The sequence below is a fragment of the Sciurus carolinensis genome, chromosome 2, assembly GCF_902686445.1.
Source record: "Sciurus carolinensis chromosome 2, mSciCar1.2, whole genome shotgun sequence".
Lineage (NCBI taxonomy): Eukaryota > Metazoa > Chordata > Mammalia > Rodentia > Sciuridae > Sciurus > Sciurus carolinensis.
Window position 1 is genome coordinate 162,494,658 of NC_062214.1, and position 19,523 is coordinate 162,514,180.

The following is a 19,523-nucleotide window of genomic DNA, read 5'->3' on the forward strand; positions in this document are numbered from 1 at the left end:
AGCATACCCACTGTGGAAAGCGATGTGGAGGTTCCTAAAAAAATAAAAATAAAAACAGAACTACCATATGATGCAGCAGTCCCATTTGTGGATGTTAATTCAAAAGATTTGAAATCAGCATATCAAAGAGAAGTCTGCCTTCTCAGGTACATGGATGCACAATTCATAATAGCCACTTACAGAACCAACCTAAATATCCATTGACAGAGGAACTGATAAAGAAAACTGAGTCCATATACACAATGGAATACTAGTCAGCCTTGAAAAGAAAGAAAGTTTGCTATTTGCAACAACATGGGATAGAACAGGAAAACATGCTAAGTGAAATAAGTCAGGCACAGAAAGACAATACCACATGTTCTCCTTTTTAAGTGGAATTTAATAAAATCAATCAAACTCACAGAAGCAGAGAGAACAGTGAATGGCTAGCTGGTGAGTAACGAATAGAGTATGGATACTCTGGACAAAGGGAATGAGGAAAGGATGGCCAACAGGTACTAAGCCTCAGTTAACAAGAGAAACATGTGTGGGTGAGATTTATTATACAGTACGGTGAATACAGTTAATAAAGGTGCACTTCAAAATCACCAAGAGTAAATTTCAAATATTCTCACCACAAAATAATAAGTATTTTGAGGTGATTGATATGCTCATTAGATAAATTTGAATATTTTACATGGGAATGATAAATCATGACACTACTTTGTACTTCATAAACATGTACAAATACTTCAATTTATAACAAAATTTTTAAAAATAAAATAAAATGCACCCTATTTTCTTCCATTCTTTACAAGGTTGTTTCCATTAGTACAATCATTAATAAATTTTGTTATCTAATTTCACCAGTAAATTGTCCCCCAACCAAAAGAAGAAGTAATAAAAGTTTACCTTCTCTCTACATTGTAGCTTAACTACTATTTACCAAATATAACATTAAAAAAGAGTTGGCTATCTTACTAATAAAAGAAATACCTACTGTTTTTTTTGTACAAAAGAACTTCAAAGCAGTTTGACTCGTAGTTGTCAAAAGTCTGCCTGACTTTCTCAATGGTCTTCTTGTCAGTCAATTCCCCATACATAAAACTGGAAAAGAAAAAAAGAAAAGAAAAAAAAAAAACCAAGCTTCAGTTTTGTGTTGCTTTTAAATTACTACATAAATATCATACAGTCATCTTTGATTAAGCATTCAAATTTATCTACAAACAGAATGCCGCTCCCATACAATGAGCTAAAATATTTAAAACATAATTTAGATAAGTTTTATGGTATTTGAGGTTTACAACATAATGCTGTAGGATGCATACACACAGGAAAATGCTAAACCATGTTCTAATCATGATTTCTTGCTCACAGTTAACTTAAGAAGTGATAGATAGATAGATAGAGGTATGAAGGACAAGGAGTCCCTGCTTTACACAGTTCCTATGTGCATGGATTTCCATTACCACAGGTTAGTTAAATAACACCAGTTTCCTAACAACAACATTCAAATTTCAGTTACCACAGTAACTGAATAAGTACAAACTTCACTGCTAGACCTTCAGTCTATAAATCATGAGGACAGTCATTTCCCTTTATCCACTGTTTGGTTTTTTGTGTTTTCAGTTACCCATGGTCAACCACAATACAAAAATATTAAATGGCAAATTCCAAAATAAATGATTTTTAACTTTAAAATTGTGTGCTGTTCTGAGCAGCATGGTAAAATCTCTGATTCTCTTTCTCCATCCTATCGAGGATGTGAATCATTCCTTTCTCCAGGGTATCCACATTCTATATGCTACTCACCAGTTAGTTACTCTCTAGCCACCTCAGTCATCAAATCAATTGTTGCAATTTTGCAGTGTTTCTGTTCCAGTTACCCTTATTTTACCTACCAAGTGTCCCAAAGTGCAAAAGTAGTGACTCTGGCAATTCTGATATTCCAGAAAGAAGTATAAAGTGTTTCCTGTAAGTACCAAGTAAAAAACGTTCAGTAGGATACAAGAAGATATTCTGATAGAGAGAAAGAACATAAGAAAGAAAATAAAGAGGAAGAAAGAGAGAAGAAAAATAAAAACAAAAAGAAGCGCTAAGATTATGGGACACAAGGAGACTTATGAAACATATGAGGATTTCAGAAAAAAAAGAGAAAGGAAAGGGTGTAGAAAACCTATTCAATGAAATAGCACAAAACTTCCCTAATCTTGTGAAAGATACAGATATCCAGGTCCAGAAATACCAAAGGACCCCAAACAGATTTAACCACAAGAGGTAATTTCCGTGGCATATTACAAACTGTCAAAGTTCAAGACAGAGGGAATTCTAAAAAGAACAAGATAAAAGCATCAAGTCACATTTAAAGGTATCCTTACTGGACTAGCACTAGAACTTCCTCACAGAGTAGAAAGGAAGTTCTATCATACTCAAAGTTCTGAAAGAAAAAAATAAAAAACTGCCAACCAAGAATAATATAGTCAACAAAGCTGTGAAGAAATGAAAAAGAACTAAAGATTTTCTAGGACAAATAAAAACTGAGAATTCATCACCACCACCGCAGCCTTACAAATTATGCTTAAGGAAGGAAATCTACATGTAGAAGTCAAAGAAAGAGAATTACCACCATGAAAATATATGAAAGTTTAAAACCCACCAGAAGAGCAATAACACAAAAGAGAAAGAGAAAGGGAGCAAATTTTATCCATACAGAAAACCATTAAACCACAAAGATAAATAAGAGAGGAAAAATAGAATGAAGGATATTCAAAAAACCTGAAGAAAATTAAATGACACGAATCTTTACATATCAATAACAACTTTGAATGTAACTACATTAAATTCTCTAATTAAAAGACATAGATTAGATGAATGAATTAAAAAATATAAACCAACAATATGCTGCTACAAGAAACCTACTTCACCAATAAAAATGTAGAGACTAAAAGTGAAGAAATGGAAAGAGATATTCCACACAAAAAAATAAAAGCAAGCATAAGTAGTTATATTAGATAAAATAGACCCTAAATAAAAAGAAAAAAATTGTCACAAGTGACAAAGAAAGTCACTATATAATGATTAAGGGATCAATTCAACTGTCAATGAATATGTACCTAATACAAGAGAACCTAATTTTGTATACCAAATATTATTAGATTTAAAGAGCAAGGATATAACACAGTAATAGTTGGGGACTTCAACACCTCACCTTCATCAATGGACATATCATTCAGACAAAAAATCAACAAAGATCAGAGATAAATTACACTATAGACCAAATGGAACTGACAGACATTATAGAACATTTCCAACAGCTGCAGAATACACATTCACATCAGCATATGCACATACTTTAGGATAGGGCAGATTTTGGGGTTCAAAGCAAGTCTCAACACATCCAAAAATATTAAATAATTTCCTCTATCTTGTCTGACCACAAGGAGAAAAAAAAAAAAACTAAAATCAACAACATAAAGAACTTTAGAAATTGTACAAATATATAAAAACTAAATAACATGCTACTACAAAAACAGTGGGTTACTGAAGAAATCAAAAGGGACATTGCAAAATTTCCTGAAACAAATAAAAATGGAAACACAATATACCAAAACTTATGAGCACAGCAAAAGCAATACTAAAAGGGAAGTTCTAGCAATAAGTGGTAACATTAAAAAAATAGAAAAATTCACATAAACAATCTAAAAAATTTCTCTCAAAGAATTTGAAAAGTAAAAACAAGCCAAGCCCCAAATTAGTAGATGAAAAGAAATAACAAAATAACAAGGATGATTCAAAAACTATTACCCTATGTAAATGTATGATTATACAAATGGTATGCCCTCTACTTCATGTACAGAGAAACAAGATGTATCCCATTTGTTTAAAATAAAAATAAGTTAAAAAAAAAAAAGAAATAACGAAGATTTAAGAAATAAACAAAATAGAAACTAAAACAACCACACAAAAGGATGATGAAACAGACAGTTGGTTTTTGGAAAGATAAACAAAATTAACAAATCTTCAGCTACACTGACAAATTTTTAAAAAAGGTGGAGGAAGACCCAAAACAATAAAATCAGAGATGATTAAGGAGACATTGGAACTGAGACCACAGAAACACAAATTATCATTAGGACTATTATGAACAATTATGTGTGACAAATTAGAAACCTTAGATGAACCTATTTATTTCAAAAAACTAAAAGAGAGGGAACTTTTCCAAACTTATCCTATGAAGTGAGTGTTTCCCTTATACCAAAATCAGACAAGGACACAATAACAACAAAAGAAAAATACTGATCAATATCTCTCATGAACACAGATGTAAAAATTATCAACAAAATACTATCAAATTGAATCCAAAAGCACAGAAAAAGATCATCCATCGTGATCAAATGGGATTTGTCTTAGGAATGTAAAGATGGTTCAACATCAACAAATCAATAAATGTAATACATCATATCAACAGAAAGGACAAAAGCCTTATGATCATCGCAAGAGATGCAATAGAAGCATCTAATAAAATTCAACATCCTTTCATGATAAAAAAAAAAATCTGAACAAATTGGTTGTAGAAAAAGCATACCTCAACATAACAAAGGCTCTCTATGACAAACCCACAACAACATCACAGTGAATAGGGAAAATCTGAAAGCGTTTCCTCTAAGATATGGAGTAAGACAAAGGTGTCCACTTTCACCATCCTTATTTAACACAGAATGGAAGTCAGCCAGAACAATTAGGCCAGAGAAAGAAAAAAAAAAAGGCACACAAGTGGAAAAGGAGGGGGTCAAACTATCTCTGTTTGAAGATAATGTGACTCCACGTATAGAAAAACCTAAAGAACCCAGCAAAAGTCTATTAGAACTGATAAACAAATTCAGTAAAGCTCCAGGATACAAAATTAACATACCCAAATCAGTATCACTTTTATACTTCAATCACAAACTTGCTGAGAAAGAAATCATAAAAGCAACCCCACTCATAATAAAAATAATCATATAAAATACCTGAAAACAAATTTAACTCATGAAGTAATCGACCTCCACAATGAAAACTTATAAAATACTAATGAAAAAAACGAAGAAGACACAAAATAATGAAAAGACATCATGTCCATGGGTTGGAAGAATCTGTACTGTTAGTTAAAATGTTCATATTATTCAAAGTGACTTATAGATTCAGTGCAATCCCCATCAAAATACCAATGGCATTCCTCACAGAAATAGGGAAATGAGTCCTAAAATTCATATGGAAGCACAAAAGACACCACATAATAAAAGGATTCTTGTGCAGAAAGAACAAAGCTGGAGGCATCACTATCCTGGATCTCAAGAAATACTGCAGAGCTATAGTAACCCAGACAACATGGTACCGGCATAAAAACTGACACGTGGACCAAGAACAGAGAGCCCAGAAATCAGTCCACCCATCCATGGGCAACCGCTCTACACAAAGGTGCCAAAAATATACACTGGAGAAAGGAAACTCTCTTCAATAAATGATGCTAGAAAAATTGAATATCCATATGCAGGAGAATGAATTGTCCCAAATCAATTCATGATGTATCAATGATCTAAACGTAAACCCTGAAAAGAAAACACAGGAGAAACACCTCAAGACATTGGTACAGGCAAGGATTTGGGGGTGGGTAGGACTCCCAAAGGCACAGGCAACAAAAGCAAAAATAGACAAATGGGATTATATCAAACTAAGAACTTTCCACACAGAAAAGGAAACAATAGAATGGGGAGAAAAACTACAGAATCAGAGAAAATATTTTCAAACTATTCATCTGACAAAACTTTAATATCCTGAATGCCAAAGAAACTCAAAAACCTCAACAACAACAAAATATTCAGTTAAAAATGGGCAAATGATCTGAATAGGCATTTCTCAAAAGAAGAAATATAAATAGTCCCAACTATATGAGAAACCATTCAATGTCATTAGCCATCAGAAAAATGTAAATCAAAACCACAGGACATTATAGTAAGTGAAATAATGAGACATCATCTTACCCAATCAAAATGGTTATTATCAGAAAAGCAAAAAATAACAAATGCTAGCAAGGATGCAGAGAAGGGAACTCTTTTACTCTGCTGGAGGGAACATAAATTAATACAGCTATTATGGCTAACAGTATGGAAGTGCCTCAAAAAACTAAAAATATATCTAACATATGATCCAGCTATCCCACTTCTGAATATATATCCAAAGGAAATGAACTCAGCATAACAAAGAGATAACTGCATTCCCATGTATATTGCAGTGTTAGTCTCCACAGTCACAAAATGGAATATAGGTATCCATCAGTGGATGAATAGGTAAAGAAAATCTGGTATGTACACACACACACGAAGTAATATTATTCAATCATTTAAAAAGGAAAATCTGTCATTTGAAGAAAAATGGATGAAACCGGAAGACATTATATTAAGTGAAATAAAACAGACACAAAAAGAAAAACATCACATGTTCTCTTTCATGTGTGGAAAATAAAAACGTTGAGCTCAAAATAGAATAGAGTAATAATCGTAATACTTGCTAGAGGAGCAGGAGAAGGGAAAAAGGAAGTTGAATAATTGGTAACAAAACAGAATAAATACGTTCTAATACTCTACAGTGTACTAGGCTGACTGTAGTTCATTGTAACCTATCACGTATATTGTGAAGAACTGGAATAGTGGAGCTCCGAGGCTCTGAACAAAGAAACACAGAGGTGGAAATGGTAATTCTCCTCATTTGATCAGGACACATCACATACATGTACTTAAGTATCTCACTGTACTGCAGAAATATGGGCAACTTTTATGTATTAATTGAAAAGAAAAAAATAAAATGTATAAAGGCTTCCTAATGTCTGGCATTCTATTTTTATAAGAGAGCCTCGCAAAAGTCTGAGAATCTACAAGATGGAACTCTTTCAAGGACTCGCATCTCTAAACTCCTTTTGTGATGCTTTCAAAATCATCAGTTGTGCTTTTAGTCCTATGTTGTACCATTCTAAAATAGTTTATGACTGTCCAGACCATTTCTTCCACCAAGAATGTGTGATACTGCTAGATAAAAAAGTTTCTGAAGGGTCAAATGTTTATCTTTGCTATTGCTTTACTTCCATTTTTCAAGAAGTCGCATGTTGACCAGAGACAGATCCAGGTGTGGTGGAGCCTGAAGCTGTGCGGTCTTTAGAGTCCTCTTCAAGAAAAAGACTAGAAAATCTTGAAATGCAATTAATTAGACAATTGAAATGTCTAATTCAAACTCAAATGAAAGCCCCTAAAGGTGAAGTTTCAACATCCTCATGGAAAATCTTCCCTGAATATACCAATCTATAAAATTCACAACAATGAAAAGCATTGTTTGTTACCAAGATCCAGCAAAGACTCTCAGGATCCAATAGCAACACCAGACTACGACTAGCAATTGCAGAGTTAAGTCACACCCATCTTCTGGAACACTAACCTAAGCAACCAGCATCCTAGAAACTAAGAAAATCAAAGGACATAGGTAAGACTGGCCAAAGATTGTACAACCACTGAGGAATCTGTGTCCTTCATTTTCAATTACAATATTACCACATTTTATTTTACAAGAAAAATTTAAATTGTTGTTATGTATAAAATACATAAAAGAATCTCAGAATAAAATGGTAGATTCTAACTCCAAAATCTTGCATACAGACTAATACGTGAAGCTTCAGACCATACCATTAATCTGTTCCAATCAAAGCCTAGATTTCAGGCTATATGAGTTATACAAAAGTCTCTTAAAGACAGTACAGTTAAATTAGAATTTTTCAGTTAAAGAACAAAAATCCACTCCTCCCCACTCTCCAAAGAATTTAATACCATAAATATTTTTATAGGAAAATGAACTTTTTTAAGATAGTTTTTTACTTTTATTTTTAATGTAAATACTCTCTTTAATAAGAATGAACATTTTAAATTTTAAGATAAGGGAAATTAAGCTGTTTGTGGTCTTTAGAAAAAAAGGAAGAAATAAAAACCATTTTATTCTTACCGCTAAATAACTGGTTCCTATAGTTCAATAAACTGAAACACAAAATTTACAACTGACCAATAGAAAAACATGAAAAAAGAAAGCATCCATACTATAACAAGTAACCTGGATAAAAATTGTGAAAAAAATCAACAGCAGTAAGATTAAAATATAAGTTACAACTCAATTCTTTATAAAAAGAATCTGAGAAATTAATATTTACTAGTTAGGAGAAAATAATACTGGGTACAGTTGTGTATGCTTATAATCCCAGCGGCTCAGAAGGCTAAGGTGGGAGGATCTCAAGTTCAAAGCCAGCCTCAGCAACTTAGTAAGGCCCTAACCAACTTAGTGAGACCCAGTCTCAAAATTTTAAAAATTTTACAAAATGGACTGGGGATGTTGCTCTGATGTTAAGCAACCCTGGGTTCAATTTGGGGTACCAAAAAAACAAGTGTAAACACAACACAGGTCAAATGCAGTTAAAGGTCTAAAGAGAAGATCAAAATAAACAAGCAACTTTTCAAGTAAATTATGAAAACTTCATCTTTAGTCATCCCTTCCAAGGCTAAAATAGCTTGTCTTAGCAAAGTAAAAGTGCTGAAGGAAAAAAATCCCAATTATTAAACATTTGAATACCTTTTTTAAGGTCCTTTCTGTATTTCTTTTCTTGTTCCATTCAGACTTTTCATTTTGAGTTTATGATACTGTGTATTTTTAGAGACAGAACACATACCTGAAGTGGTGAAACACAGCAGTTCAAGAATAAAAGGTGTTTTTAAATGGACTGTAAAGAATGTCTGAAATGTACTATCCATCTTCCCAAAGCAAGTGTTCCAGAGGTTAATTCAAATGCTGGAAAGGATTTCCACCCAGAGTTATCCAAACCATACAAAGTCAATGACTCCACATTCTCTGGGCATGGCACATTTGTTTATTTGCTTGGCTGTGTTACTTGTAAACGTTGAATGTCTGATCACAATCTCCCACAGCCTGACAGAGGATGAATGAAGCACAACACAGTCTTGGAATGGTTAATGGAATTTAAGGAGAGCCAAATTTTAAAAAACGGTAATCATCAGGCTTGAAGAACTATGCATAATACTGTTATTGTTTTCATGCCTCTTACTAAATATATATATTCAATGAATATATATTGGGTATATAAAAAATATAATTTCCACTTTCTATCTTACACAGAATGCCAAGTTCCCCTTTAGTAATTCTAAATGACTTCTACAACTGCACTGTTATCTTATTGGAAGGAAAATAAAATTGGTTTCACCAAAGTGATCCATCTCTGCTATAATAGTGAGTAGCTATAACAGAAGACCCCTGCCCTTGGAAAATTACAAACTGTAATTCATAGGCATGTCATATAACCTCTCTGACCCTCAGTTTCCTCATCAGTAAAATGATAACGATAACACAACTCAAAGGGTGAAGATTAAAAGGATGATACACATGAAGTTACAAAGTACAATGTGCTGTTCAATGGTTGGAACATTGCTGGAATGTATCTTATGAGTGGGCTTAGAAGGACCCCCACCCCCCGTCCCAGTCACAGATCTACTCCTTTCCTTTCTCCCATTCCAGGATTCAGATTGGGCCCTGTTTGCTCACAGAGTCACTAAATCTTAAAGGGAGAGAATCATTCTAGGTATCTCCCTCTGTTAGCCGACAAGATTTTTTTGAAATCAAATCTCCTACCTCAAACTACTGCTGTAGAATCTGGCTGCTTTAATGCCACACCACTGACTGGTGGCAATATTGGGTCTATGTCCCAAAAAAATTGAGGAATAGGTAGCTTTAACTTACAGCAGGATTTTTTTTTTTCAATTTCTTTCTCTTTATTTTTTGCTTCTATCTGTTGTATTGTAGAAAAACAGAAAAACTCTGTTAAAAATTGTATGTTTAAAAAAGAGGCAATAAGCCTCTAAACTAAACCCCTTAGTTCAAGGATTTATTTACTCTTAGATCCCTTATTCTGATACCAAAATCTCACAAATGAGTTTCATTATATCTCACAGGAAGGATGGTTAATGAACCACCAAAGAAGAAAAGAACCTTACATCTCAGAAGAAACACAACCTAATCATGAGTTCCACCAACCCATCTTCCTTTGTTATTGGGTGATAATGTTGCTAGACCAAAACATCACAAACATTCAGTTACCACTCTTAAGGATGCTATTAAATGCCAGCTGTAATTCACAGACTACCAAATGCTTCCTCCAAGAACCAACACAGTCCATTTAATGCACTTGGTAAATATGGTCTCTGGCTCAGAAGAGGCTGCAACAGTAGGATTATTAAAAGGTTAAAGGGAGGTGGACTAAGATCTGTAGTCAAAGGATCAAAAAAGAGGAAGCCTGAGAAAAGGAGTTAAGGAAGAAGAACTAAAAACAAATAAGAACACAGCCTTCAAAAATTTCAAAGCCATAATTTTAGAAAAAATTCAAAGGCATTACCAAAAAGTTTCACAACCCATTAATTCATACGATCTTAAAATGATTTAGATGGAGTCATAAATGGTAGATCAATAACATGTAATTAAGGAAAGCCATGGATAGGACTGAATGCCTCCAGCCTTAAGAATCTGACATCACTGAGACACCTGGGCCCCTGCACTTTTCCTCAGTGTCCCCATGAGGAACACAGTCCTTAAACAGGGAACCACTCTGACTTTCATCCGTCATGCATAATGTTGGCTGCTGAGTTAATCCTGTGTTTAAAAATCTGCTTGTGAAATCCATCCCAGAAAATGTCTCTCAGTAACTCTGCTTGGTTGTCTAATTCGATAGCTTAGGTAAGAAATTGTTAATAGCCTTCCAGAAAAAAATGTATTTAAAGCATCTAACTACTCCTGAATCCCCCCTTTCAACACTACAAGATTGCTCTTCTACCCCTCTATCCAAATTAAAAAAAAAAAAAAAAAAAGGCAAGAGGTTTTTTTTTAAAGTGTCAGGTTACTGACAGGTAAAGGGCTAAAGTGGATCCTACCTAACCTAACCTATCACAATATGTCTTGCATGCCAGAGTTTCTTAAGGGTCATAAAACAGTATTGTATGCTTTGAAATGCCATTCCCTCCAAACCTACAATTTCCTTTCAACTTGCAATACTTCTTGCATCCTCCAATAAGAGCAAAACAGTGCAAGGCTTGGAAATGCAATTATTAGATGACAAAATGGAATAGATCTGAAATTCCAAGGCATTCTGATGTGTCATAGAAATTTTTAATTTTAACTAAGACAAAAATGAGATAGAAGATAGCATATATCAGATTTTTTCATTGACATTTATATACTATAATAGCATAGCAAAGAAGCAGGAAAACCAGAATGCTCACTCATAATACTGAGAATGATAGCCTGGCACCTGATGTTAAAATTCTGCCTCTGTTCTATTAGCCATCAATCCCATTTCTGGGCATGCAGACAAAAAAAAAAAAAAAAAAAAAAAAAAAACTCCCACACAGGTCACAAGAAGATGTGTACAGGATGTTTATCTCCAAGTTGTCCAGGGTAGCAAAGAGTCAAAAGTTGGATCACATGACCAGTAGGATGGATAAATCAAAGAAAGGCCATGAAGACACTGGAGCAACAGGCAACAGTCACACATAATGAAATAGGTTGTGATACAAGGACATAAAGAAATCTCAAAAACATACCATTAAATGGAAGGAGTTAAAAAACATAAATATTTCCACATAGCAGAGATAATGAGGGTCTTGTAAACAAGCACGTGGAAAGCAGCAGCATTTCAAGAGCACACAAATTCAATAAGTAAATGGAAGATGGATTAAAAGGACATCCAATAAACACACTCAAATGAGCAGCTATAGAAAGAGCAAGGGGGATGGGATGAAGCAGAAAAGAAATTTTTGAAAAAGAAATGAAGACAGCACATTGATAATATTCTAACAAATTGAGAAATATGTTTAATTTGAATGGATGGGGAGAAATTGGAAAGAACAAAGAAGAAAACAATAAGAAACAAAGAGAAACCCTAGCCTCTTGATATGGTAAGAACACAAACTGACATTTTTTAAAATTTTCCCATAAAACAATTCACATTTGAATATTTAAAGAAATGATTGTTTTTTTGGTTTTTGTTTTGTTTTGTTTTCAGATATACAGCATCACCAGCCACATTTTCCCACACAAACTCGAGCTCACTGATTGGTAGCTTCTCATTCTTTTGAGTTCATCTAAAATTGGTCATAATTGAATCAGTGGAGGTCTCCAAATTATTCAAAAGGCCACATTCCTTGTCAAATGATTTATCTCCATATTCAGTAGAAATCCAGTGATTCCAAAAGACTAATTTTTAATTATTAACCCTGTATCTCTAAATCTAGATATAATTTTCTTCTTTCTGTTTTCTTAAGTCTCGTATTCATAGATTTATTTAAGAAATGGTGGGAGGGAAGCTGTATGTTAAACAAAACCAAAACCTCAGAACTGTGATGCAGACACTGTTTTATAAACATTTTGGAGGTGGTTTTCTGGATTTTTTCTTGTTTTTGCAGTTTTCTTTTCTATTTTTTTATAATATGCTGTTAGTTTTTTCCAGCATTACTATCCTTCCAACCTATGATTTAGAAAGTTAGGGCTTTGCCATAATGTTTTTTAACAAATCTCCCACAACTAGACATTTTGATTATTTCTAGGTCTTCACTCTTCTAAATAATGCTGCAGTAAACATAAAGTGGGTGCAGTTTAATTTTAAAAGGGGGATGAGGAAGTTTAAAATGGGAATGCATTAAAATAAATCATGCTTCCAAGAAAACCTGCCAAGGCTCAGATATCATTTGCTCATTTATCAGATGCTAGACTTCATTGCTCTGTGTGGACCTTAAACTGGCTGCAATTTTTAGATTAGCAAAACACACTTGGCATTTTGCGCAAGCAAGTACAAACGGTTTATGTTCAGAATATGATCACTTTGAAAATACATCTCTGATAGGGGAAGACTTAGGGGAAGACTTGCACACTTTTTTTCACAGTGAAAAAGTCCAACATAGCCCACCCACACTCTCCCTCACTCACCTCAAATGTCCTGAATGAAATGCAGGAAATGGAAGCTTTACAGAAGCCTGGAAGAGCTTAAAACAAGCCAATCTAATTTAAAAAAAAAAAAAATGATACAAAACACTGTCCTGTGTTCTATAGTATATACAAAGTGAGTAAGATCAGTTCCTGAATTCAAGGCACTTAATCTGGTACTGGAGGAATGAAGGGGAAAGTAGCTCTTTTAGAGGTGAAAATATGTTAATATAATATGCCAGCATTTTTTAATGAATCCTTTTGTAGGAAAAATTACACTTGCAAAATTGAACTACCTGGGAATTGGGGGAATTGGGCAAATACGTGAGACACAGAAGGAATGGGAGCAGAACCTCATGATATGTCCAGATATGAACAGCAATCCTTGTCCAAAACTTACAACAAAAGCAATAAGAATTCAAACCCAAGGGATAAGGTAAGTTAAAGACTTACCTTTAACTCATGTATGTCAACAGAAATCCACACAAAGAACTAGGAGGAATCAAAGAAAAGAGAGACATCTGTTGTTGGGGGAATCATAAATACCTTCAGGTACAAGAGGGCACCTGAGACAGAACTGGTATGAAAATGAGATGTCATCAGTTACGGGAGCATCAGTGTTCCCTGGGACTCTCAACCATGCCTGTTCCACAAAATTTAACCTTTCCCTAACGTAAAAACTGCTGGGGACACACTGGAGAGTGAAGCATGACACAGACCTGCCACTTCCCAGAACAGACAACACACCCCTAATGACAAAGGCATTGCCTTCCCCATGGATAAAACGTCACAAAGACATCAGTGCCACCAAAGGCCACACTTTCCATCACTCCTATTTTCCAACTGCATACCTGTAAGTAAAGACTGAATGCAGGCATGACTTGAGAAGAGAGGACAGCGAGGCAAAGATAAGGGAAGGAAGAGGATGCTTGACCAGATTATTTCTCAAACCTGGATAAACTACAGACCCCATCAGACCCCATCCACCCACTTTTGGTGACTCTGATGCAATAGAGTTAAGAGGTATGGAAATCTATGTTTTGCAAAAGCTCTTTAAGGTTTAGTCAGGCTTAGACTCACCAGTATAACATGAAATCCCTGGCTTCATTTTAGATTCAGAATGGACATACAGAGGTAGATGTAGACACAGGTAGATATAGGTATATAGTGTCTCAGTGTAAATGTATAGATAAAAGGTATATCACTGTTTTGCTGGGTCAGTTCCTTAACACAGCTCTACCTCAGTTTTCTCATCTGAAAAACAGGATTGAACTAAAAAAAAAAAAAATTTAGATCCTTCACAGTTCTAAAATAATTTAATTCTGGTGCTTAGTTGAGAGCTTTAAAGAAAAATTAAATCAAGGAAAAAACACCCATCTGTCCTTACTAAAATGTTGTGGAAAAGTTTTAGATTCTAAATTGCTTCTTATATATAGTTTTCTTTTTCCTCATCTCCTTTTATCATAATACTCTCTTTAAACTTGCAGAAATGACCTATATTTTTTAAAAATTGCTATAAGAAATATAAATGTCAGAATTCTATTTTACATAAGATAAAATAGCAACAGTACAACGTGCCAACATTACAGACCACATGTGATTGACACGGGATATAAGCACTTCATTCTCATGCACTTTAAATGCTCATGGACCATGTTCTCCTTGGAGGGTGGTTGCTTATTCTTTTTTCTTTTTTTTTAATTGATTCTTTTTAGTTACACATAACATTAGGATTCATTATGACATGATTATAAAAGCATGGAATTTGCTCTAATTCAGTCGCCAGTACTTCCCCTTGCCCTCCCCTTCTCCCTTCCCTGATTTCTTGCCTCCACTCTTCTGATCTTTATTTTGTTTAAAACAATTTTAGTTGCTCCACCGGTGCTGAGTCCTACAGTGGTTCTCTGACATAGGATGTTCCTCTGATCACTCAGCATCTTTAACTGGCTCCCAGCTCATTGTAGCTGATCAAAAAATTTTTGTTGAATGAACAAATTAATTCCCAGATACAAAAAAAAAAAAAAAACTCTCTCTGCAAAAGTTAACAACAATGGTTCTTAAACTACATATTTCCATTGATAATTCAGTCTTCTTAGTTTTCTAATACAATTTTTACCCTATAGATTATATACATGAATCCAAATAAGTAGAAGGCTTTTAGCTACTTTAAGAATTTTTTTCAATTTTAGAAAAGATTCCTAAGTTTTTCCACAACGTACCTGCAAGTGCTGCTTTTCTGCATGACGTCGGCTCGATGATAACCAGAGAGTTTACAAAAACCGTCATTACTGTAAACTACAGGCCAATCCACAATCTGGGCATTTCCCAGTAAGAAACTTGATTCTAAGGAAGAAAGAAAAAACAAAAGGAAGTTGTTTAATAGTTTTATTTAAAAATTTATTTCTTTCAAGTAATTAAAAAGGCAAATTCAAAAAGATGCCTGATTATGGTACAAGTAACATGACCTAGTCTTGAAATTGATGTAATCAATACAGATCTGCAATAAATACAAGCTTTATACTGAAAATGCGGTTTAAAAGAAACCAAATTGTAATACCTCTTTGCCTTCAGGTATACCCTATGTTATGAAAACAATGTGTGATTACTACTAAATAATATTAATGACTATAATAATTACACTTAAAAATGAGTTAATTTATTAAAACCCTATAGTCACTTTTCCACAAATACTCAACTTGATAACAGAGGCAAATTGGATGACCCGCTCCAAAAATTCTATTAATATAATTTTGAAATGATGGGACCAATCCTTTGTATATTAGATTGATCGTGAAAAGTCTAATTTTAAATAGTACTAAAGGGTATTATTTTCAGTAGAATATATTGGACATAACTTTCCTATGTTCATATATAAATACATGACCAGTGTAACTCCACATCATGTACAACCACAAGAATGGGAAGTTATACTCCATGTATGTGTATTATGTCAAAATACATTCTACTGTCATATATAGCTAAAAAGAACAAATAAAAAATTTTTAACAATAAAATAAAAAATAAAGTCTTCTTTTTTATTTATTTATTTTGATTCACTGTACACAAATGGGGTACAACTATCATTACTCTGATTGTACACGAAGTAGTCACACCATTCGCATAATCACACATGTACATAGGGTAATGATGTGTGTCTCATTCTACTATTTTTCATTACTCCCAGCTCCCCAACCCCTCATTTTCCTTATACAATCCATCCTCCATTCTTGCCTCCCTCCCACACCCCATTATGTATCATCATCCACTTATCAGAGAAATCATTCAGCCCTTCATTTTTTGGGATTGGCTTATTTCATTTAGCATGATATTCTCCAACTCCATCCATTTACCAGCAAATGCCATAATTTTAATTCTTCTTTATGGCTGAATAATATTTCATTGTGTATATATACCAAAGGGTCTTCTTTTAAAATAAAATTATTCCGAGATACTACTGTCTACCACATACTACACAGAATTTAGAAACTGTCAGTATTATATATAAGAGATATCTCTGCTCTATTTTATATAGTAAAGTAGGTTTGCTTTAGGTATAAAATTAACACACAAAAGAAATATCTTTTGGTATCAACCTTGATAGAAAATCCAATCATTTCAGACAGCAACTTTAAGCAGTTTTGTAGATAACATGATCATAAATTAAAGTTAATTAATTAAAATATTTACATAAAAATGAAAAATATTTTAAAATAAAAATATTTAAAAACTAAAAAATTCTAACATGAATACAGTACTTCAAACTATCTACTAAAAACAATCCCCCTTGGGCTCATACTCAGGGTGGTATACTAAAAATAAAAATGGACTTATGAGTAGCAGATTTTAAGTTCTGTCTCAAAGTTGGTCTTCATAAAAACAATAATGCAATTCAACATTTACTAAGTTGTAGTTACTACATAAAAGGGATTGCTTTGGATCAGACAATAAAAATAAAGATAAATAAAACATACTCTTGGCTGTCAACAAATTTACATGTTTAGAAAAACAAATATACAACAACCAAATCCAACTTAGTAGAATAGATACTATCAAGAAGCACAGAACAACATATCGGGGGGGGGGAAAAAAAAACAATTCTTAAGGACACTAGGAAGCAACCAAAAGTAGGCAAAAATTTAAAAATTCTAAAATAAAAAATAAATAAATAAACTAAAAAAAAATAGAGATATATCAGGTGAGACGTTCCTTTAACTGTGTCCATCCCAAGAGGACTTCTCAGTTTGGACAGTTCATTAGGTGATATGGCCCCAGTGGAAATGTCTCTTAAGGCTAAGGAGTCAAAGGTCATAGACCCAACTACAAAAGCATAAACTAGAAAACTTCTAAGAGAAAGCACAGGAGGAAATCTTGCAATATGGAAGAAGACAAAAATTTCTTATATAAGACTCATTTAGCAATCACCATAAAAAAATGTTGGCAAATTAGGCTTCAGCAAAATTAAAATCAACTAAGCATTCAAGGCTACTGTAAAGAAAATAAAGTGGAAAACTACAGCCTGAGAGAAAATATTCACAATTCAGACATCCCATAAGAACTCCAATCCAGAATATATTTTTTAAAAATTCTACCAAAAATCAAACAACCTAATTGATAAAATAAGCAAATGACTTGAACAGGCATTTCACTAAATAAGATAGGCAACAGTAATAAGCACAAAATATGCCATTCACAAGCATCAGGCATGAGGTGAGTAACAACTAAAATCACTATGCTACATCACTGCTCACCCTTCAGAGTACTTACAAAGGATAACACCACAAAACAAGTATGAGAATCTGAAACAACTGGACCTCTTTATAAAATGCTTGTGAGGATAGACAATGGTATGATCGCTTTGGAAAACATTTTCTTGTACAGTTAAATATTCATCTATGACCCAGAAATTTCACCCCTAGGTATTTATTCAAGTGAAATAAAAGCATATGTTAACAAAAAGATTTGCAGAAAAATGTTCACATCATATTCATTCATATGAGTCAAAGCATTGGAAATAATGCAAATGTCCATCAACAAGAGAACAGATTCCAAATTGTGCCATATTCATACAAGAAATACCACTCAGCTCTAAAAAAGGAACAAACTTCTGATACAGTTAACGGCATGCAGGAATCTCAAACATGTAAAGGTTACCAAAGAAGCCAAAAACTTAATATAGGTATACTGAATAATTTCATTCAAATAAATTTAAATATAGCAAAGGTAACATGGTGATAGGGATCAGAACAATGATTTCTTTCTTTCTTTGTGTTAAATGCTTAAGGCGAAAAATATGCTAATTATCCAGAACAACAATTTCTGAAGGAAATAAACAGGGGACTCATTGAAAGAGGCAAAAAAGAACATTCTGGGAGCTGTCATTGTTCTCTATTGTGATATAACTTGCACAGGTTAACATTTGTCATTGAACTATATACTTGTAATCTGTGCATTTCACTGCATATAGATTTAAAAGAAAACTCAAGAAGAAGAGTGGATAATCCCTTTTGATCAGAGAATCAGGAGTTTTAGGAAAACAGTGACATCTAAGCTGAGGCTTAGCTAGGAGAATGGTAATATACCTCTCCATGGTACCTATAGGGGGTTAGAGTAAAGATCAAAATGAACCCATTGCTGCAAAAGTGCTTCAGAAAGCATAAACTCCTCTATAACGCCTCTTTATTTGTAGTATCAATTATAAATACAATCATCTAAAATTATTTTCTTTCCGTTCTTGTTCCAGGTCAGTTTACCCTCTGTAATCCATAAGCTCTCTACTGCATCATCAGACAACCATGGCCGGGCATATAGCTACCCAGTCTCCCTGCTTTAACTCCTCCTGATTTTCACTCTTATGCTCAGACTAATCTTAAATTGACCCCTTGGAAAGCTTCCTCCATCCTAGACCCCTCGAGAATCCCAATAACTTACATTATCAAATCTCAAATCCCCTTGCAGACTTAGAGTCCTCTGAAATCTGGCCTCACCTTTGCTACTAATGCAAGCATGCATCTCATTACTACTACAGCCTATGCTACTGAAGTATGTCAGTTTCTCCACTGTGTTCCCAAAACATATTGAGTAGTGATGCCCACTACTCAAAGTACTTTGCCTCCACCTTTTGCCTATCAAACATGGTACTTTTCACTTGCTATCTTCCCCTTCCCAACCTGTTGACATCTACTTTTATTTAGATCTAAACTGGCATGACTGCAGGGGATCTTTCCTGACTAGGTCACATCCGTTACATAATTTTTTGAACATGATTTACCTCTTCTGCTACTCTTTAGCAACCCAGTATTTTTCGGACTTGCTTTTTTTTTAACTGTCTGAAGAAAGAGAAATATAGTAATATAATAAGAAATAAATAGTCAGGTGTGTAGACATGCACAAAGCATGTGTAGGCGTGAACCCATGTGAACACACAACTAAAAAGATTTCTTAGGACAGCACTCACTGCATGAGATGTACTCTACCATTTTCTGTTCTATTTCAGT

The 19,523-nt window shown here is 33.9% G+C and overlaps 1 protein-coding gene across 1 annotated transcript in view; it reads right to left on the bottom strand.

Moving 5' to 3' along the window:
• Positions 1-19,523, bottom strand: part of Kcnh5 (potassium voltage-gated channel subfamily H member 5) — a 273,394-nt gene that overhangs the window by 235,025 nt on the left and 18,846 nt on the right. Inside the window, exons 2-3 of the mRNA XM_047541196.1 lie at positions 15,249-15,372; positions 980-1,086 (exon numbers count right to left, since the gene is read on the bottom strand). Coding sequence (XP_047397152.1) covers positions 980-1,086; positions 15,249-15,372 — 231 coding nt within the window. The remainder of the gene's footprint in view (positions 1-979; positions 1,087-15,248; positions 15,373-19,523) is intronic.